Raw genomic sequence first — 20,460 nt, forward strand, 5'->3', positions numbered from 1 at the left:
CTCTACTTCAGAGAATTACAAACAAAAGCATAACTCAGAATCCTCCAACAAAAGTGCTTGGTTCCGGTGGTTTGTCATTTGTTTCCCTTTAATTTCCTTTTTCTCTTCCTCCTGTCCTACATAGGGCAAGTTATGACTCTTTCTCTGATGATCACTTAGTTAATAAATGGCTCTTGATCCATCTCCAGCCTTTCTTGCCTGATTCAGAAACATCTTTTGGACAAGCGGCTGCCTGGCTCCTGGGTGTGGGGTCTGCAGGCAGAGCTGGGGAGGACCGAGCGAGAGAGTGCCGGGGTCAGTGGTGGTGGGTGGACCAGGGACTGGTGTCAGAGGTAGAGGCTTTGCTGTCAGCTGGAGGGCTTTTGTCTTTCTCACCTGCCAGAGCATTGGATGGTGGGTTTAAAATCCCTGCCCTAGTTATCTTCTCACTGTATCAAGCACCATCTGCTCACTCCATGGCAAGGGCAGCACTCAAAGCCGCATTCCCTGACCATCTTCCCTTCCATCTCCTCCTCTCTCTGAGGATGCAGAGCTCTGCCACAGGGCGCTGTGGTGAGAATGGCAGCAAAGTGGCTGAGGCAGGGCCCTGGTGCAGCGGTCCCTCCCGGCGTCTGCCCATCTCGCCAGCGTTTGCAGTCTCTGTGAGAGCGGGGGGAGAACTGGGAAGATGGGGCTTAGGGGGCACTTTGGAGGTGGTGCCATTTCCCTCCTTCTTCACTGGACTCTTGAGTTCAAGAGTTGTTCTGTGGCCAGTGAGGTGACAGCTGGTTGGAGAACATTTTGCTAGAAGACCAACTCCATGACTCTTACTCGGTTTATTTTTTTTTAAAATTTATCTTTATTGTTGCAAGTATTACAGATGCCCCCCGCTCCACCTCAGGTCTGCCCCACCCCACCCCCAGGCCTGCACCGCACTATGGTCTGTGTCCATGGGTTGCACATATATGTACTAGTATATAAGCTCTTCGGTTAATCCACTTGGCTTCTGAACACACCGTGCAGATGACATTCGTGACACAACTGCAGGTAACATCTCTATCCCAAAGCAACTCCATTTTAGGATGAGGGGAGAGCAGGGCCTGGGGCCTGATCCTTCTTGCCATACCAGGAGGTGCCTGGTTTGGCCTGGGTCTTGCCTCCTAAATGGGGTTCATCAAAGCCCAAGCTGGCCCTGGGGAGGTCCTCAGGCCCCTCCCAGAACGGGCTTTCCGACGGTGCCAGCCAGTTGCCAACAAGAGTGCCAGCAGCTGCTTTGGAACTGGGGCTTTGCCTTGTGCTTCCTCTTTTAAAAACTTTATTTTTATTACGTGATTTTTGTGCTGCCATAGATAGTGGAATTACTTTTTGCTCGATCACTACACCTTTCATCGGTTCTCAGCCAATGATAGGACCCTGTATTCCCAGACACACCATGTGTCCTTCACCTACTCTCAGTCCCGCTCCTCACTCCTTTGTCATCTGTCTCCACAAAGCGCCCTCATGGTGTCCCTCTCTTGCCCGGCCCCCTCTCTCTGCACAAAGTGCTTGCATCACACCCTCCCCCCCAGCTCCGGTGGCTTTGTGTAGGGCTCTCAGTGCCATTTGCTTTTCCTGTTCCCTCCCCACCGGGTCTTTTCCTCCTTCTGTTTATGCTGTGGACCTTGGAGGCCTGATTACAGGCCCGATGTGGGCTTTCTGGAAGTCTCCCTGTCGGACTTCTTGGCTCTGCCTGCACAGGCACTGCCTCCCTTTCCTCTGTCAGGGGAGTAAGGTCCACCCTGGATTGCCCTTCTCTTTCTGGCTCTCTTAGGAAATTGTGTGGCAGCTCAGTGATTAATAGACTTTATTTTTATCTGGTGCCCTTCAGACATGTGATCCTTTGGGATAGGAATGACCTTTGGAGAGGTCATGAGGCCCACTCTGCACCCCAGTACTCAGCAAGGAATGCTTTTAATAATCTCTAATGCATCCTAAGTAGAGAGGTGTCTGGTCACCTCCTTGAATTCCCCAGGGATGGTGTTACCATAAGCTGACCTTTCTTCCATGCTTTTAATAGCGCTTGGAATGATTGTTTCTCCTTAAGAGGAACTGAAACGTTTCTCTTCTATAGGCTCCCTTGTCTTTTGTGCATCTTTCCCCTCCAAACAGGTACACTGAGCATTTTGTTCCGGAGGCGCTCTTAACCTCTCCTTGTGTTCTCAGTTTACCTCGGGTCCGTCCCATCACCTCTGTGACAGCCTGCTCTCCATTCCCTTCCTTCCAGCACTCCCAGGGGAAGTAGCGCCAAGGCTGTTTGGCTGAAAGAGTAACAGACACGTTTCCTTGTTTATTTTACACGTCACTTCTTAACGCCACCCACGTCTGTAGAGCGTAGAAATACCTGACCGCCCCGTTGCACTGTGTGCCCGTGACTCCCACACGGTCAGAAGTAGCTAATGTCCCTCTGTGTTGTGCTCTTTTCTACTTATGCGTTTGATCATTTCTTTGTCCATAAATCACTTTGCATTTGGCCCTATTGAGTCTCAGTAAAGACATATAATAATATGTGACTTCAATATGTAGGATTCAATAAAGGCAATTTTAAAGACATTGCCCAATAGTTAAATTTTATTCTCCACAGATTCCTGATTGCTGCCATTTTTGCATCATCTGTGGTTTGATTTACATAATCCCCACTCCATCTTTCAAGTTATTTTTGAAAATATTAGGCCACCTTGGACCCCACCACCTCCTTCCGGGTTTATGTGGAGTAGCAATAGCCATTTTTTCAGATGTGATTGTATTTAACCCTTCTGGGTTATATTTCTAAATATAGTTGTCCTGTTATGTTCTTGGCCCAAGCTTCCCTTTCAAGATAGGTGGTTGAAATATTAGCTTAGCCGTTAACTTCAGGTGATAGATAGTTTGCCTATTGCCTTTCACTCAGCCATTGAATTTATTTCATCTCAGAGAAACATTAAATCATCTAAACATAATTTATTTTTTACCCAACCCATGGTGTGTGTGTAGATGAATACTTCATTTTCCAGCAAGTAACCAGTCTCTATTAATTATCCGGAGCATTTACCGAGCTTAAAGATTAAAGTTCCACTTCTTCCCTTTCAGTCTCGTGCTGAAGGAGAAGTGTTCATTACCCACAAGCAAAGCCACTGAATAGAACTTTGTGGGAAAGGCGGTCATGTTTGTCAAAGTGTGGATTTGGACCATCAGCCCAGAGATAACCTAGATGTTTATTATAACGTAGATTCCCGGCCTCACACCAGACCACTTGCATCGAAACCCCTGGGAGCAGGCTCAGGACCCTGCATCTTTTGAGGGCCTCTGAGGGGGAACTTAGGAATACTGACTATTCAGAATGACTGGTCTATTTCATCCGCATTCGGAGGTTTCTGGCCGACTGCTCAGCGCTTTTTTATTCCCCGCTTTTTGCATCTGGAAGTTCTGTAGTCTCCAGGAATTCTCCAGGCAGAGTGCCACTGGCTTGCATCACTGTTTTAGTTGGTCTCTTTAGAATCTTTCCAATTCGTTCAGTGTTGATATAAAACTCAGCAGTCCCATATCTAACTCAGCAATCCAGCACTTGACATTAATTAACTTAATAGCTTTAAATCCTAATAGTATCATTAGCCCCCTTTTATATGTGGTATGATAACTGGAGATAGACATACAAAGGGAATCCTTGGGTTTGGGCTACTGGGATGTTTTAAAAAATCATTTTGAGAGTTTGCCTCTTCTCTTCCTAACGTACCTGACCTTGCATTTTCTGTTAGCATCACTGGGGCAGACTCCTGATGAGAGACTTGAGTTTCCATTTTCTTTGTTCAAGGTGCATCATAAGAAAGAAGGTGGTAGTAATGGGGTGAGATTCAGGGAGAGGAACATTTTGTCTCTAAGCCTTAGCCATTTGGGGAGAGCAACACAGACATTTTCCCTTTTGCTGGGCACAGTGGGAATGGTTTGTGAAGTCCCCCCCCCCTAAAAATTAATGTTAATATGGAACATTTAACATTTAAATGTTTAATTTAAAGAACATTTAACACGAGACCTACCCTTTTAACAAATTTCTGAGTGTACAGTATGTATTGTCGACTACAGGTGCAGTGTTGGATTGCAGATCTCTAGAGCGTATTCATCTTGCTTGATGCAAACTTGATGCCCGTTCCACTCTTTATTGCTATGAATATTTTTAGAAATATATTTTATTGATTTTTTACAGAGAGGAAGGGAGAGGGATAGAGAGTTAGAAACATCAATGAGAGAGAAACATCGATTAGCTGCCTCCTGCACACTCCCTACTGGGGATGTGCCCGCAACCAAGGTATATGCCCTTGACCGGAATCGAACCTGGGACCCTTGAATCCGCAGGCTGATGCTCTATCCACTGAGCCAAACCAGTTAGGGCTATTGCTATGAATTTGACTTTTTAAGATACTTCATCACTGTGGAACCAGGCAGTATTAGTTTTTTCTGTGATTGGATAGTTCCCTTAGTACCATGTCCTCAAGGTTCATCCATGTTGTCGCATATTGAAGAATTTCCCCTTTTTAAAGGACAAATAGAGTTCCATTGTATGTACATCCCTCATTTTCTTTCTTTTTATTCATCTGTTGGACACCTAGGTTGTTTCCACATCTGGCTCTTGTGCATAGAGCTGCAGTGAACGTAGGAGTGCTAATATCTCTTTGAGACCCTGATTTCAGTTCTTTTGAATAAATACTCAGAAGTGGGATTGCTGGATCTAATTGTAGTTCTATTTTTAATTTTTTGAGGAGCCTCCGTACTGCTTCCCACAGCAGCCTCACCGTTTTGCGTGCTCACTGACAGTGTGCACGTTTTCCAGTTTCTCCACACCCTCTCCAGCTCTTAGTCTTTTGTTCCCAGTTCTTTTCTGATCACGGTGATGACTCCTGCTGACGGTGCTCACAGTGTGCGGGGCACTGGGCTAAGCATTTCACATACATGGTTTCTGTAAATCCTCACACTAACCTCAAAAGGTAGGGACAGGTGACCTCACTTTTCTGTGAAAGAAACTGAGGCTCAGAGAGGTGAAGGGATTTGTCCAAGGCCACGCAGCTGGTGGATGCTAAAGCTGGGGTAAGAATCCTGGTCTCTCCAGGCCTGGAGCGGACAGGCCCCAGGACACCTCGCACACACTGCGGATGGAACCCGTCCTCCTGCCTGGGGTTTGTTCTCCCTGCGCGCCTGCTCTATGCGGTGAAGCCTGCCTCACTGTTGACAGGTGGCTCCTTGGTGTCAGATTGGCAAGCGGGAGTCAGGCAGTAATTACAATGGCAGTGGAATGGAATGGATTATAGAGTTCTGAGCCTTTTAAATTCTCCCCCCCCCCCCTCCGACCCCCCAAACTGAGGCATTAGGTAGATTAATGACAAAAGGCTGGGAGTGTGACTTCTCTCTAAGTCATGGCCTGTCTTCACACATCAGGCGTGAGTCCTGTCCGCTCAACCTCTGCATCAGGAAGAACCTGCTTCTCCCCCATCCTTACCCCACAGACATGCATTTCTGCCTGGGTGTGGCCTGTGACGGAAGCCGAGACCTCCGCAGGAGTGCCTCCCTTCTAGAAACCCCGTGCAGTAACCATGTCCAGTTGGGGGCAGTGGCAGAATAGGGCCTGGGGTCCCCTCCTGCTCTTCTTGGCTTACTGGAGGGAGGAAGGTTATGGGGCAGAAAGCCAAGAAATCAGGGTCTGGCCCTGGTTCCACCCTCAATGGCCATGGCACCACTTTTCTCACTTGCCAGTGAGGCAGGTTCCTTTCTTGAGTCTTTGACCTTCCCGATCAACACTCCTTCCCTCCACGGTGGACTCCTTTCTTCCCAGGCAGTGGCTTAACAATGAGGCTCCTCACCCAGGAGGCACGGTGTCAGACTGTGGGATATCACGGGATCTCTGCCTTGCGCAGGCGCAGAGGAGCTGCAGGCTGGGAGGGCTGTGCATGGGGCAGGCACAGCTTGCACCCGAGGCAGTCCCAGAAAATCTGCTTGACTGCAGCCTCCTTAAAATTCCTCTCAGTTTCCCCATACCTGAGCGCACAGGGAGACTCAGATGACTATTGCAGTCTTATTAAAATTTTTTTGAGGGCATTAGGCTCCACATTCTCTAAGACTCATGCGCTTTTAGCTTCAAGCTGCAGTGGAAAAGCCAATAACTGCGGCCTTCAGGCTGGCTGCCCTTGTCACTGAAGGGAAGCCGGGCTCATCACTCAGTTGTCACAGCTATTATCTTGCAGGTCCTTGCGTGGGGGGTGGGGGGTGGGTGGGAAAGGCTCTGTGCCCCAGAAACTTGATTTGTGGAGCAGGGCCTGTGGCATGGGATTGATCCCTGGAGATTGAGTGCGTTTGTTATAGTGAAGCTGGGTCTGTTTAAATATTTAAATGCCAGCATGTCATGGACACAGGTTGCAGAGTGTCCCGGCAGGGCTGGCCAGAGGCAGGGCTGGGGAGGGGCTGGTGTTGCTCTTTGATGTCCTCATTTCTCTTTTTCCTTTGCTCCCACTGCCTGCCTTCCCCCTCCCACTGGCCCCACCCTTTAACATTCCCAGGAATCTTGCCCATTGGCCACCAACCCCAGGTTCGCCTCTTCTGGGCTGTAACTCACATCCTCTCGAATTATTGTCTCATCCAGTTAGAACCTTGTTCTCAGCCAGCTGTTACTTGATGGGAACTTTGTGGCAAATAATTCCTATTAAGATGTGGATGACCAAGAAGAGGGTAGATATTAACAGTTGTAGAGGTTCTTTTTATTTAAAAAATTTTATAGAAATAGTATATGTTCATTGCAGAAAAATCAGAAATTATAGATAAGCATAAAGGGAAAAATAAAAATCACCCATAATCTTACTCCTCAGAGATAACTTACGTCTTGTTTTGTTGTATACTATTTTAGTCTACACATAACACACACACACACAATATATGACACATATCATTTTAATCTCTCCCCTCCTCCCACCCCCCATTAAAAATACATGAAGAACATCTTTCCATGTCAATAAAGTTATTTTTATGATGACATTTTAGGGCTATCCAGTGCCTACGTACTGAATACCACCGTTTGCTCAATGTTCCACTAGTGGATGTTTAGACAGTTTCAGATTTGTTCAGCATTGCAAACAACATTGCAGCTAGGTCTTTGCATAATGCTTCGATTATTTCCTAGAAGCAGAATTGTGAGGTCAAAGAGCCTGGTGCACAGCCTCTGATTTCTCTCATTTGAAATCACGGCGGGGCTGGAGGGAAGCAGGCGCAGGTCATTGCCGCCCAGGTTAAAGAGAGCTGGGTGAGCGCTGGCTTTGGAGTGAGAAGGCTGAGGGCAAATTGTGGCTGTTCTGCTTGTCATCTGGGATTTTAAAGAAAATCACCTGGGCCTGGAGTCTCTGTTTCTTTAGCTGTGGAGTGGGGATGGTCCCTGGTTGGGAAAACTACGTGTAATAATGAGTATATAAAGATGTCTGCACGTGGCTTGTGCTTCACGAATGTTTCTTTCGTCTTTTCCTTTTCCTTGTTTTCTCGGACTCTGATGCAGTTGGAAAGATAAGGCTGATATCGCACGGGAGGTGACACACTGCCAGGCAGTCTTTCACTGAGTGGACAGTGAGCGCTGCAGGACTGCAGGGGAGGGAGTGGTCAGGGGCTGCTGGCTGGTGTGTCAGGGTGCTTCTCTAGGATGCCAAGCAGGTCCCTGGGGGAGTGACACAATTTTGATATAGGAGTTTGAGGGAACTTGCAGGACATCCAGGAATGTCTAACAGGTATTAATGGACGTTTGTTTCTCCAAAGAAAGTGAAGCACTTATACCATTGTTGTAGGTGGATGAGGGCCTGCCTCAGGGAAGGGTCCATGAGACACACCAGAGAGCGTGGGGCTCACAGATAAAGCCAGCTCTGTATGGAGGGAGCAGTTATGCCAGCCACACACCCGGAGAGCCTGAGAGAGAGCATGCTGGCCAGTCCCAAAGATTTCGGGGCTGCCACACCTTAGGGCAACTGGTTTGACTTTTTACCAGGAGTGGGCAAACTTTTTGACTCGAGGGCCACAATGGGTTCTTAAACTGGACCAGAGGGCCGGAACAAAAGCATGGATGGAGTGTTTGTGTGAACTAATATAAATTCAAAGTAGACATCATTACATGAAAGGGTACGGTCTTTTTTTTTTTTTTTTAGTTTTATTCATTTCAAACGGGCTGGATCCGGCCCGCGGGCCGTAGTTTGCCCACGGCTGCTTTTTACCTTTCTCCATTTACCTTCCCCCCAGATATTGACAATTATATTTATTTAAAGTGTTTTTATTGTAATATTAAAAGAGAATTTATACTTTACCCTTTGAGCTAATTAAAGGCATGCTCATGTAGAACTCACTGGAGTAGGAATCAAAGATACTGTCCCTACAAGGAAGGGATGGTGGTCAGAAGAAGATGGTTCTCCAGTCACAAGCCCAGAGTTTGAATCTTTGCTATGTCACTTCCTAGTCATGACCTTGCGCAAATCCCAAAACCTCTCTGAGCCTCGGTTTCTTTTTCTGTCAAGTGGGGAAAATAAGATTGACCTTAGAAGGTTTTCAGGAGGGCTAATGGGATTGTGTGTAAAAACAGCCCACTTCTTGGTTCACGTGCTCAATAAGAATTTATTTTCTTTATACTAAATTAAGAAAGTGTACTTATTTTGTACCTAAGTTGGTCTCCTAGTTCTGTTCTGTGCATTGGCTGCTGGAATTGTTGGGACCAGGGAAGCAATTTGATAAATTTAAATGATCAAAAATAGCTTTACTGGGCCTGGCCGGTGTGGCTCGGTGGTGAGCGTTGACTTATGAACCAAGAGGTCACAGTTCAATTCCCAGTCAGGGCACAAGCCCAGTTGTGGGCTTGACCCCCAGTACGGGTTGTACAGGAGGCAGCTGATCAATGATTCTCTCTCATCATTGATGTTTCTAGCTCTCTCCCTCTCCCTTCCTCTCTGAAGTCAATAAAAATATATTTTTTAAAAATAGCTTTAATGGCCTCAGCCTATTTTGCTAAGTGGTTATAGCAGTTGTCCTCAAACTACGGTCCGGTCCACAGGCCACATGCGGCCCGCCGAAAACATTTATCCAGCCCGCCGGGTGTTTTTGCCGCCGCTGCCTGTCCTGCTTAGCAACCGACTCGTCCCAGGCCCGCAGTGCGCATGTGTGGAATGTCTGATGGACAGTGAACTGGCCCCCTGTTTAAAAAGTTTGAGGACCCCTGGGTTAGAGTCTCAGGTTTGATTCCTGGTCAAGGGCAAGTGCTTCTGTTACAGGCTTGATCCCTGACCCGGGTCTCTCTCACATCAATGTCTTTCTCTCTCTCTCTCTCTCTCTCTCTCTCTTTCTCTCTCTCTCTCTCTCCCCCCCTCTCTCCCTCCCTCCCTCCTCCTTTTCCCTCCCTTCCACTCTCTCTAGAAACTAATGGAAAAATATCCTTGGGTGATGATTAAATAAACAAAAAAGCCTTATTGAATATGTATTGTGTGCTAGGCACTCTGGTAAGCACGTTATGAGAGTAGACTCACCCAGTTCTTACAACATTTAGATAGGCATGAACTATTATGATCCCCATTTTACAGACAAGGAAACTGAGATTGGAAAAATTAAGTCACACAGCCTATTAGCTGACCCAGGAAAGCTGGCCCCAGGTTCACCAGAAGTCTATTACTGCTTCCCAGCAGGGCAGGAGAGAGTCCCACTAACACATCTAATGCTTTGGTTTTGTGAGTTTCCACATTTCTCTGCCTGGGATCCAGAATCAGGTTATAAGGTATTTTGAAATGAAAGGTTTGTTGCTTATTTCTGTTCTTGCAAGTTTTTGTTTGTTTGTTGTTGTTGTTGTTTTTTAAAGCCAGGGTCACATTCACATACAGTAAATTCCTAAAATAAGCAGAATGCCCTCCCTTAATGGAGACACAGGGCTTCCGGATCCTGCAGAGCCAGGGTCAGGGAATGTGGCTTTGAAAAGTTGGGGTGTTGCACTCCGCCCCTGCTCTAGCCAATGTATTTCTATCTAGAAGAATTCAGTTTAAAATAAGCATCGGGTGGCTCTGAAGAAGAAATAGAGAAGCACAGGAAGGCAGCTGTGGACCTGCGGCGAGGGGTGTGGGCAGTACCCGAATGGCTGCTATGGCTGGAGCCTACACTGTTTCTCTCACAGTTGAGGGAGTAATTGCTTTAGGAGGCACATGGGCCTCAGAGGACCCAGAGAAATAAAGTTGTGAAATGCTGGAATGGAAGACAGAGACCCTCTGATCCAGCTGCCATGTTTTACAGATGTGGCAACCAAGAAAGGATGGGATTTGTCCACAAGTGTTGGTGTCAGAGCCAGGGCCAGACTCCAGGTCTGCAGCGGGCCACCCACGCTGCTGCCTCTGGGCTCGCAAGGGTGGGGGAGGGGCGCTCACCTGGACTTGCCCGGGAGGAGCTTCTTGGTGCCCACCTGTGGTAGGAATGGTAGGAACGGGACCAATCTCTTAAACTTGTGGAGCCCTCATTGGCTCTTGAGAAAAGCCAGGACATTTAAAAGTCATAGGCATTGCCCAGCTGGTGTGGCTCAGTGGTTGTGCATTGACCCATGCACCAAGAAGTCCCCAGTTCGATTCCTGGTCAGGGCACATGCCCGGCTTGTGGGCAGGTGTGCAGGAGGCCAATTGATGTTTCTATCTCTTCCCTCTCCCTTCCTCTCTCTCTAAAATAAATAAAAACGTGGTTAACAAAAAAATCTTTACAAAAAATAACAAGTCATAGGGATTAACACCACCCTGAGCACACAAGTCAGCGCGGGTGGCCTTTTGTAGTATCCCCTGGGTTTTGTCCCCAGCTGAGCCATGCCAAGGCTTTATCACTTGGGGCTCCTCCCCACTTGGGGGTTGGTGGTAGGCAATCCTCCATCCCCTAAATCAGTGGTTCTCAACCTTCCTAATGCCGCGACCCTTTAATACAGTTCCTCATGTTGTGGTGACCCCCAATTTCATTGTTACAAATTCAACATAATAAAAGCATAGTGATTAATCACAAAAACAATATGTAATTATATATGTGTTTTCCGATGGTCTTAGGCGACCCCTGTGAAAGGGTCGTTCGACCCCCACAGGGGTCGTGACCCACAGGTTGAGAACCGCTGCCCTAAATGGTTGAGCAGAGAGAAGACAGGATTGTCTGGCAGGTTTGGGGAGCCCCAGATGTCTATGAACCAGTCTGGTAGGGTGTGATTATCCTGCCAAAATGGCCTCTTGTTTTATCTGTGTCAGCCCCAGATCCACTCAGGCTGATAGGAAGAGCATTTGATGGAGGAATGATTGTGGAGGGATGGGCAAGATAAAGGGACTGACAAGGGAAGGAGTGTTCCTTCCCCATCCTGAGTCCCAAGGAACGTAAGGACAAGTGGCTCCCGGGAGCCAGAGCTGTGGAGGGGCCGTAGGCCTTGCACCAGCACGCTGGCCAGGCAGGGATGGGCAGGGCACAGATCCCCAGCTTCCCTCATCTCACCTGCCGCTCTCCTGCTGATGCTTCCTGCTGGCCAAACTCCATCAGAAGCAGAGGGCAAGAGCTGTGTGTAGAGATCAGCTCCAGGCACAGAGCTTGGCAAATAGAGAATGACTAAGTGCATCTTTAGTCATGTGCTTCGAAGTCGCACAGACCCGAGTTCCAATCCTGGCTCTGCCATTTATCGAGTTGCTTCCATTCCCTCAGCCTCAGTGTCCTCATCTGTAAAAGGGGATGCTGATCCTCACTTGTGACCTGTTGTGGGATTCAGTGTGAGACTGTGCGCCGGACTGTACGTGTGGTGCTTTGGCGGCATCGGCAGCAAACAGGCATTGCTGGGTGGGTTTTACAGAGCAGCTGTAGAGAGAGGGAAGTGACCTCCTTGGGGTTGTATGTTAGTGTCACAGGGAAGAGCTGGAAATGAGATGCGGCCCTGTGACTCCCAAGGCCCAGGCTTTGTCTCTCGGACGCTCATCCCGTAATTGCTTTCAGTCGCTGCTTTCAGTCTCTCGGAAACCACTGGCTCAGATACCCACTGCGTGCTCCAAGTTGGGCTGATGAAAATGTGCCAGAGTCATTAAGTTATCAGTGGGGAAGGCGGCCGCTTCTCCTCCGCGGGAAGGATTCTGCTGTCTGCTGCAGCAGGCTTTGTTCACACAAACTGCCCCTGGTTCTCCCTCCTCCTCTTCCCTCCCCCCTCCTCCCCTCCTCCCCTCCTCCCCTCCTCCCCTCCTCCCCCTCTCCCAGACAGGGAGTGAGTGGGGTCGGGTTGGAGTGGGTGGCGTGCTGTAAATATTCTGGGGCAACACTGAAGGTATTCATAACTCCAGACGGGAGGTCCTGCCTGGAGAATCCAGCTCTGCATGGGGAGGTGGGCAAGCACTATTTCTGCAGCTTGACAGATGGATCCGCTCCGGGGGAAGGAGAGAGAGGAAGGCAAGCTGGACCTTCCTTACTGTCACAGCCCTTCCTCTCCATGCGCTTCATGCCAGGAACACACAGCCCAGGGCATGCTCGCCAAGGTGAAGAGAAGGGCCTTGGGTTGTGCGCAGGCAGGTTGACTGGTCCCCGGGGTGATGGCTTCAGAGGTGCGTGACGCAAAGCAGTTTGCCCTGGGGAAGGAGACTGGTGGGAGGGTGGGGGCGCAGCCCTGTCTGAATGCTTCAGCAGTCTTGGGGAGCAGTCTGATTCTGCATGACAGATAATTCCAGAGTGAGATTGCTGACATGATAAAAGGAGAGCAGATGGTTCTAATACTTTATTTTCAGAATGTATCTCTCCCCATCCTCTTTTTCTTGCAACTCCATCACCCCAGACTTCAGAGGAGAAAGTACTAGGAACCCCCTCCCCTTTTGGGTTTATTTCCTTTGCTGACCCACTTTGATGGCAGCGGTGATAACAACAGCTGACAATGGCTGAGACGCACTGTGAGCCAGGCACCGTTTACATGGATCCTCTCACGTAGCCCCCACAACTGTGAGGTAGGTGTGCTGTCATGATCTGCCCAGAGAGGATGCTGAAGCACAGAGAGGTTTAGCAACTCCCCCAAGATCGCACAGTCAGCAGCAGAGCTGGGATCTGAATCCAGGCAGTTCAGGTCCAGCCTGCCTACTCCCCTCCTGTAGATCCTGTCCCTCTGAGGCAGGGCCGACCCCAGAGCAGGGCCAGAGCAGCCCCTGGTACTGACAGGACCACTGCTGTGTGGCCCACCACTCTGGCCAGATTTCCAAGGTTACCTCCGGGGGGAATTTTACTCCTGACCCAGGACTGATTGGGTCCTGCTAGGGTTCATCTTGGCAGCAATTACGATACCAAGTGGGCTGTTTGGAATAACCAGCCCCAGATCTCCACCCCTGGCCCTGGCAGCTTTCCAGAACCAGCTACCTAATTTGCGGGGCCTAGTGCAAGATGAAAACGAGAGGCCCTTTGTTTGGAAGTGTAAGAATTTCAAGATGGTGACAGGAAAGCATTAAACCAAGCGTGGGGCCCTTCTGAGCCCGGGACCCTGTCTGAATGTGCAGGTCACACGCCCATAAGTGTTCAGAGTGGTAGGGAGATGGGATGAAATACAGAAGCTGATTTCCCTTCTCTTCCAAGCCAGTCAGTCAGGGTTTCCAAGGCATCTCTTCTCATCTAAATGCTGCAGTCTGAGCTGGATGCAGTTCAACCGTAATAAATCTTAGAAACCTCTTGTCCCTGGGATGAAGTCATTCCAAGGACTGGGACTTGGGTCAGCAGCTTCCTTTTGGGGTCAGGCATCTTGCTTCATTATCTCTAATCCCTTCTCACCCTGACTTTCTTATCCCCTCTCCTCCCCCTTCTCTCTCCCTTGAGCCCATGATCCTGCTCAAGGAGCTACTCTGCAAAGCAGCGGTCGCCAACCGGTGGTCCAAGGAACACTGGTGGTCCGTGAGGTCCGAAAGGTTGGCGACCGCTGCTGTGAAGGACAAGCCCCCCTCAGCCTCCCTGATCCCACAGGCCCATCCGCCATCAGCCTCACTCTTTCCTTCCACAGCCATACTGGAAGGGACAGTCTGTTGGGCCCGTCACTGCTTCCTCCTTCCCAGGAGCTCCCTATTCTCGCCTCCTCTTCCTCAAGGTTGCAGGTTCCCTGTGCGTTAAGTTCACCTAATTGCTAAACCCAGTGGTCTCTTCGCAATCCCCATTTTTCTTGACCCTTAGTCATCTGACACTGTTCTGGCTCTGCCTGTGTGCCCGAGTCTGCTCGTCTGTAGGATGGGGGGAGGTTGCTGTGAGTGAAGGACTGGAGCAGGCCTGGCACATGGCACTCACTCGATAGTTAGCCAGGATTGGTGGCATTGCTACTGTCCTCTGGAAGCCCTACTCCTCTGTGCTGCTGACTGCTGTGCGAGTCTTTCTTAACTAACTTGTTAGACATCAGTTTTTCTTTTTCTACCCAACTCTTAAAAACCACAGTTTTCTGAGATCTATCCTGTGTCCACACCTTTCATCTCTTTCTCCATCATCTCTCCTCTCCATGTCCATCACCTATTTCACCACCCTGCTAACTGCAGAATCCATAAATCTTTCCCAAGCTCCAGGTATGTAAGCCAGCCCCAGACCGAACTCATTCTCTTCCTGCATCCTCTTACCAAGTTGCCCAAGTCAGAACCATGGGTGTTTTTATTTCTTCCTTTAGCTGATACTGAGTGCTGGCCATGAATCAGGCCCTGAGCTGGTCCCTGGGACTGTCAGACGCTGTGCAAACACATGGGCCGCCATGCTTCCTGCCGGTGGGAGGGGCACATATTGGTACATGATTGGTTCTGGGAAGGTAACAAACCGGGATCCTAATTTTGATTGGAAAGACTTCCCAGGGGAAGGACATTTGAACCAAGATCGGAAGGATAAGGAGGCATTAACCTGGCAACTTGGGGTGGGAGACAGTTTAGGCAGAGGGAAAAGCTTGTGCCAATGCTCTTTGGTGGAAAGAAAAATATTCAAGAAATGGAAAGGCCAGTGAGTGGGAGGCGAGGGCTGAGAAGGAGGTGAAATGTGGCCTCGGATGAGGCAGGGAGATGGGAAGAGGCTGAGGAGGCGGATGGGGCTGAGGAGGCAGACGGGGCCGGGGAGGCGGATGGGGCTGGATAGCACATGGCCAGGAAGACTGTGTTAGTCTTTCTAGGCATCTCCTTGCTGTTTAAACTGCTTTCTACCAGATTCTCTCTCTTTAAACCCTCTCCCATCCTGAAGTCCTCATTGTTTCACATGTAGAAAATTAAAATAGGGACCCTCAGTGCGGATGAAAAGTTCTGACTTGGTCAGCGGGTCCTCGGTGTTTACGAGGGAAGATGGCCGAGCAGGTGCCCAATCTGTGCTGTTTGCATGTCTGGGTAACCTCTGTTGGTCACCGGTCGCAGGAGCAGTTTTCAGAAGACTTGTAATTGATCAAAACATTTCAGAAAATTGGAGGATAGACAGTGCAGAGACATCCACAGATGAAACAGGAACCTCCTGATCATCGAGGGCGGGATTGGGTGACGAAGATGGTGTTCCCATGAATCACAGTGCCCCCCAGGTTACTAAAGACTTTGCCGCATTTGATTATATACTATGAACGGATGAAAGCAATCTGAGAGATTTGACTAGAAAAGGTAATCAAGTTGAAAACAGGTGCTGTGCTTTGTCTGCCTGGTGATATCCTGCTCATCTCTCAAGCCGCAGCTCACCCCACCTCCTCCGGGAAGCCACCCCACCCACTCAGGCCCAGGTGCTGGCCCCTCTTTGCAGGGTGCATGCTTCCCTCTGGTGCATTTATCCCACCTTCCTTCTTCCTTGGCTTGTAGGCTTCCTCTGCTAGACTTTGAGCCCCTTGAAGGAGGGGAGTGGGGCTCATTTAACTATTTCTGGTGCCACATGCCTGGCCCCCCATGTTAGATGGTTAATAGTGTCTTTTTTTTTTTTAAATAGATGGTAGAAGCAGGTGAGGGGAAAACGAAACTCCATCTGGAGAGCCTATGTATAGGAACCATGGGAAAGGGGTCTGGCTTCCAGGACCTTGTTGTGCTGCCTGGACCTTTTCTTCTAATGGTGACCACAGGTCTCAGGGCAGCCTCTCACTGCCATCCATTCAAAAGGGCAGGTGCATACAGGGCAGGCAGAGTCAAGCCTAAATATACCAACCTTCTAGCAGTGTTTTTCACATGTTAGCATGCATCACCTGGAGGGCCGGTTAAAACACAGATCACCAGGCTCCACCCCAAGACTTTGTCAGTAAGTCTGGGATGGAGCCCGAGAATTTGTATTTCTTACAAGTTCCCAGGTGATGCTGATGGTGCTGGTCTGGGGACCACTCTGAGAATCTCTCTTCTAGCAAAAGGCTTTGCTCTAAAAGCAGTTACTCTCTGTGGTGCTGGGGAAGGAGATACGGGAATCTTTTTGCTTCATTTTGGTTTTGCAGGTTTCAAGGACTATTGGTGTGAGATTAATATGGATAGTTACACCAGATTCTACACCCTTACCTCCTCCCCACTCCAGGCTCTTCCACAAAGTGTTTCTGTGTTCATTCAGCAACTGTTCCGTGAATATGTTTTGAAGATTTAATGCGTGCATGGCTACAATGAGGTGGAGTTACTGATATCAAGATGAAATCGATGTGAAACTGTCCTTAAAGAGAGGCCCTTTAGTACAGATACAATTAATTCAAGGAGTCCAAAGAAGAAATGCCTACTTGGATGGGTAGAGAATCTCCATCATTGGACTTGGCCCAGGGCAGCCTTCTAGAGTATTCATGGGAATAAAACGATTTGATAGATAATTAGACCAATGGTACTGAGATCCTGAAATTCTGTGATTAAGGAAGACAGTGGTAATTGACATAACAAAATGGCAGAAATTAAATGCTGAGGGGTTGATAGTGGGATATCTGCAGGCAGCCGAGGTTTCCCCATGTAAATACTGATGTTATCGTTCGTATTTTAATCAACATTTATTCCTTACTAACAGTATACTTGGTGATGAAATGGATTTATATCTAATGACCCCGTAATTTGCTGTTCATTGACCTCTTGACATTTAAAAGGTTAACTAGAAAAAGCCACAAGCAAGCCCAGAGTATGCCTCAGGGACCTCTTTAGGTCCCACTTCCTGAGGCAAATGGAATTGAGATGTGTAGTACCATTTAAATTTTTTTTTGCAATATTTACAGCAGGGAGAGGGAGATAATGTAAGTAGCCAATTGTAAGACTTAAATGTATAGTCAGTCACTAGGTCACCAGCTTGAATCTCAGACTCTCACCTTACTAAGAAAGTCAGACCAATTGCCACATTCTGTAGTGTGAGGCAAGGGTCCAAGTCCCCCTTTCAGGAGCATTTGGTACTAAGGGCATGGCAGACCAAGCCGACGCCTCTCACCCCTCACTGCCATCTATTGGGATCTGGGTACTAAGCGAGATAGTTTACAAATATGACTTATAATTCCTTTAACCATCTTTCATGGTAAGTATACTGTCATCATTTTCAGATCAGAAAGGAGGCACAGAGAGATTATATGTCTTGTCTAATTTCTCTCAGCAAAACTCTGCAAGTCAACATAACGTAGGTGCAAAATGCAATATTAGTGAACAGAGTGGTGCAGTGTGTCAAATGGATGGTACACCCTGACCAAGTGGAGTGCATTCTTGAACCAAGAATGCTTCAGTAGTAGGAACCATTAGGAAATCAACATAATTCACTATCAACAAACCAGAGTCATATATGAGTAGGTGCTGAAAGGGCAGTCAATAGAATTCTATAATAAAGCTCTAAAGCAGGAATAAGAGAAACTACTTAAATTTGATAAAGACTAAAAATTGGCCACATATTTTATTCAAGTAAGTGAAACACTAAATCCAATGGCATTAAAATAGGAAAATCTTGCTATTTTTAAGTGTCGGGTTAGTGATTCTTACAAACTAATTAAGCTAAGAAGATAAGTCGTTTGTACAAATAAGAGAAAGAAGAGATGACATCTATTTTTTTTTTTTGCTAATGGTTGTAATACCTGAAAAAACGAAAGGGAATTTAGTAAGAAAAGAAACCCTATGAGAAATAATAAAGGAATTGGGTAAGATGGCTGGAAACAGACCTTCTCTATACGATGGAGGTCACAGAGCCGGTCAACTTGGGCACCTGGAACTAGCATTTGAACCCAGGTCTGACGATGAAGTCTGTACTCTTTTACCTTATGAAATATTCACACTCACTACTATAACAGAGTCATGTGAAAAGGGTTTCTTAAAGCTCAGAACTTCAGATTTTTCCACAGATCAGGTGGGGTTGGCTCTGCTGGGGAAAGGTGGGGACCTGATGCGAGGGTTGGCATAGGATTTTTATTAGAAGAACCTTGAGGCTTCTGCTACCGGCAGTGTCATTCCTCTAAGGCAGCGGTTCTCAACCTGTGGGTCACGACCCCTTCGGGGGTTGAACGACCCTTTCACAGGGGTCGCCTAAGATGGTCGGAAAACACATATATAATTACATATTGTTTTTGTGATTAATCACTATGCTTTAATTATGTTCAACTTGTAACAATGAAAATATAGCCTGCATATGAGATATTTACATTACGATTCATAACAGTAGCAAAATTACAGTTATGAAGTAGCAACGAAAATAATTTTATGGTTGGGGTTCACCACAACATGAGGAACTGTATAAAAGGGTCGCGGCATTAGGAAGGTTGAGAACCACTGCTCTAAGGACTGAGATATCATTGGGTGAGATTGGGGGTGGTGATCTGGTCTTAAGTTATTTAGCCAGACTTCTCAGGTACTGAGCATTTAACCAATAGAACTGCCCCCTTTTCTTCTTGGACATATGTATGTTGCTTATTGCCCTTGTCTCAGAATGTCCATTTGAGAAGTAATGCTTGCAAAGACATGTTTTTAGAGATTTGGGGTATTAGGCTGCCAGGGCATCAAGGGCATAAGCTCTTGGTTGCCCCACATCTACCAAACATGCCTTGGCTTCATGGTTTCCATGGTGGGAGTGGAACTCGAAATCATTGAGTGATACATCAAGAATGTTATCCAGATCAAGCTTTTCTACTTCAGGCACAGTCAACCACAGGAAGGTAGATGAAGTAATCACAGGAATCCAAGGGACCTGGCTTCTGGTGGCTCTGCCACGACTAGCTGTGTTCCCAGGCAAATCACTTAGCCTTTCCGGGCCTCACTTGCTCTGTCTGTGCCATGGGGTGTTGGACTGGTGTTGAACTCCCAGTCCAACCTTCAAAGTTAAAATAATCATCACAATACCATGTTCTAATTGCATAGAGATTATCTTATCACCAACTACCCTGTGAGGTAAGTACTATTATTCCATTTTTCCTCCGAAGAAGCAGGCACAGAGAGGGTAAGTGACTTGCCTAGGGTCTTACAGCTAGGAAATGATGGAGCTCTCACACAACTTTCATCTTCTACTTCTGTGGTTTTGCTTTACACGGACCCATGTTGTTATAGTGGTTTTGGTCCTGTCCAGGGAGTAAGGGATTGGGGGTGGCAAAATCTTTCTAAAGGAACCCCAGCTCCGGAATGGATGGGTGGGAGTCACTCCCTGGGAGAATGATGGCAGTGGCTATAGAGGTTGCTGACATTTGTGTTTTTCCTTTCTTTCCTCTTTCCTCTCTAGTCTGTGGCAAGCGCTACAAGAACCGACCAGGACTCAGCTACCACTACGCTCACACTCACCTGGCCAGCGAGGAGGGGGATGAAGCTCAAGACCAGGAGACCCGGTCCCCACCCAACCACAGAAATGAGAACCACAGACGTGAGTTTCCAGTTTTTGGGTTGGGGCAGTTATGAAGTGGGTGGGCAGGGCTGTGGAGCATTCCTTTAATTACCTGTGGCATCTTCTGGTAATGACCATTGGTTGGTCTCAATCTCCTGTGGTGAGTTGGCTCTTTCAACCCAGCCTCAGCTGCCCTTGTGGGGTCAGCTGAGTCCGAGGCTGAGGGTGACTGGGCTGGGGTGGCACAGCAAGCTCTGCTGTCTGAGGAAGGAAGGTGAGTGTTCAGGCAGAAGGGAAATGTCCTTACCTGGCCATTGTCAGATGCCAGAGCTGCTCCTCTTTCCTCAGCTCCAGATGGTCCCTTCACAGCTGCTGACCCGAGCATATCCCTCGGCTATGTCAGTTCATACAGATACTCCAGATGTCTCCTTGGCCACCAAGAGATGTAGAAGATTCTTGATTTATTGTCTTGCCTGTTATAGGGTCTACAATTTTGGCATAGGGCTCTCCTGCCTTAGAAATGCTGCCCTGGAGCCTCCATGCTCTTTGCTGGAGCACTCAATCAGCAAACATGAATGCATTGGGTACACTTGATATTTGGGATGTTGGGCTCGAAGACCCCAAATAATTCCCAAGATTTGTTTTTTTGTTTTTATTCTTTCTTTCCTCAACACCCAGTTATGATTTAGGAAGTCAAAAAGGGCTTAGCATTCACCTTTTGACTTCCCTCTTCAGCATTCCTTATGGGAT

The 20,460-nt window shown here is 47.9% G+C and overlaps 1 protein-coding gene across 1 annotated transcript in view; it reads left to right on the forward strand.

Moving 5' to 3' along the window:
• Positions 1-20,460, forward strand: part of DPF3 (double PHD fingers 3) — a 271,445-nt gene that overhangs the window by 177,273 nt on the left and 73,712 nt on the right. Inside the window, exon 7 of the mRNA XM_070417223.1 lies at positions 19,612-19,749. Within this exon, the coding sequence (XP_070273324.1) occupies positions 19,612-19,749 (138 nt within the window). The remainder of the gene's footprint in view (positions 1-19,611; positions 19,750-20,460) is intronic.

Source organism: Myotis yumanensis, unplaced genomic scaffold (genome assembly GCF_028538775.1).
Source record: "Myotis yumanensis isolate MYYU_CA2020_CCGP unplaced genomic scaffold, mMyoYum1.0.hap1 SCAF_1, whole genome shotgun sequence".
Classification (NCBI taxonomy): Eukaryota; Metazoa; Chordata; class Mammalia; order Chiroptera; family Vespertilionidae; genus Myotis; species Myotis yumanensis.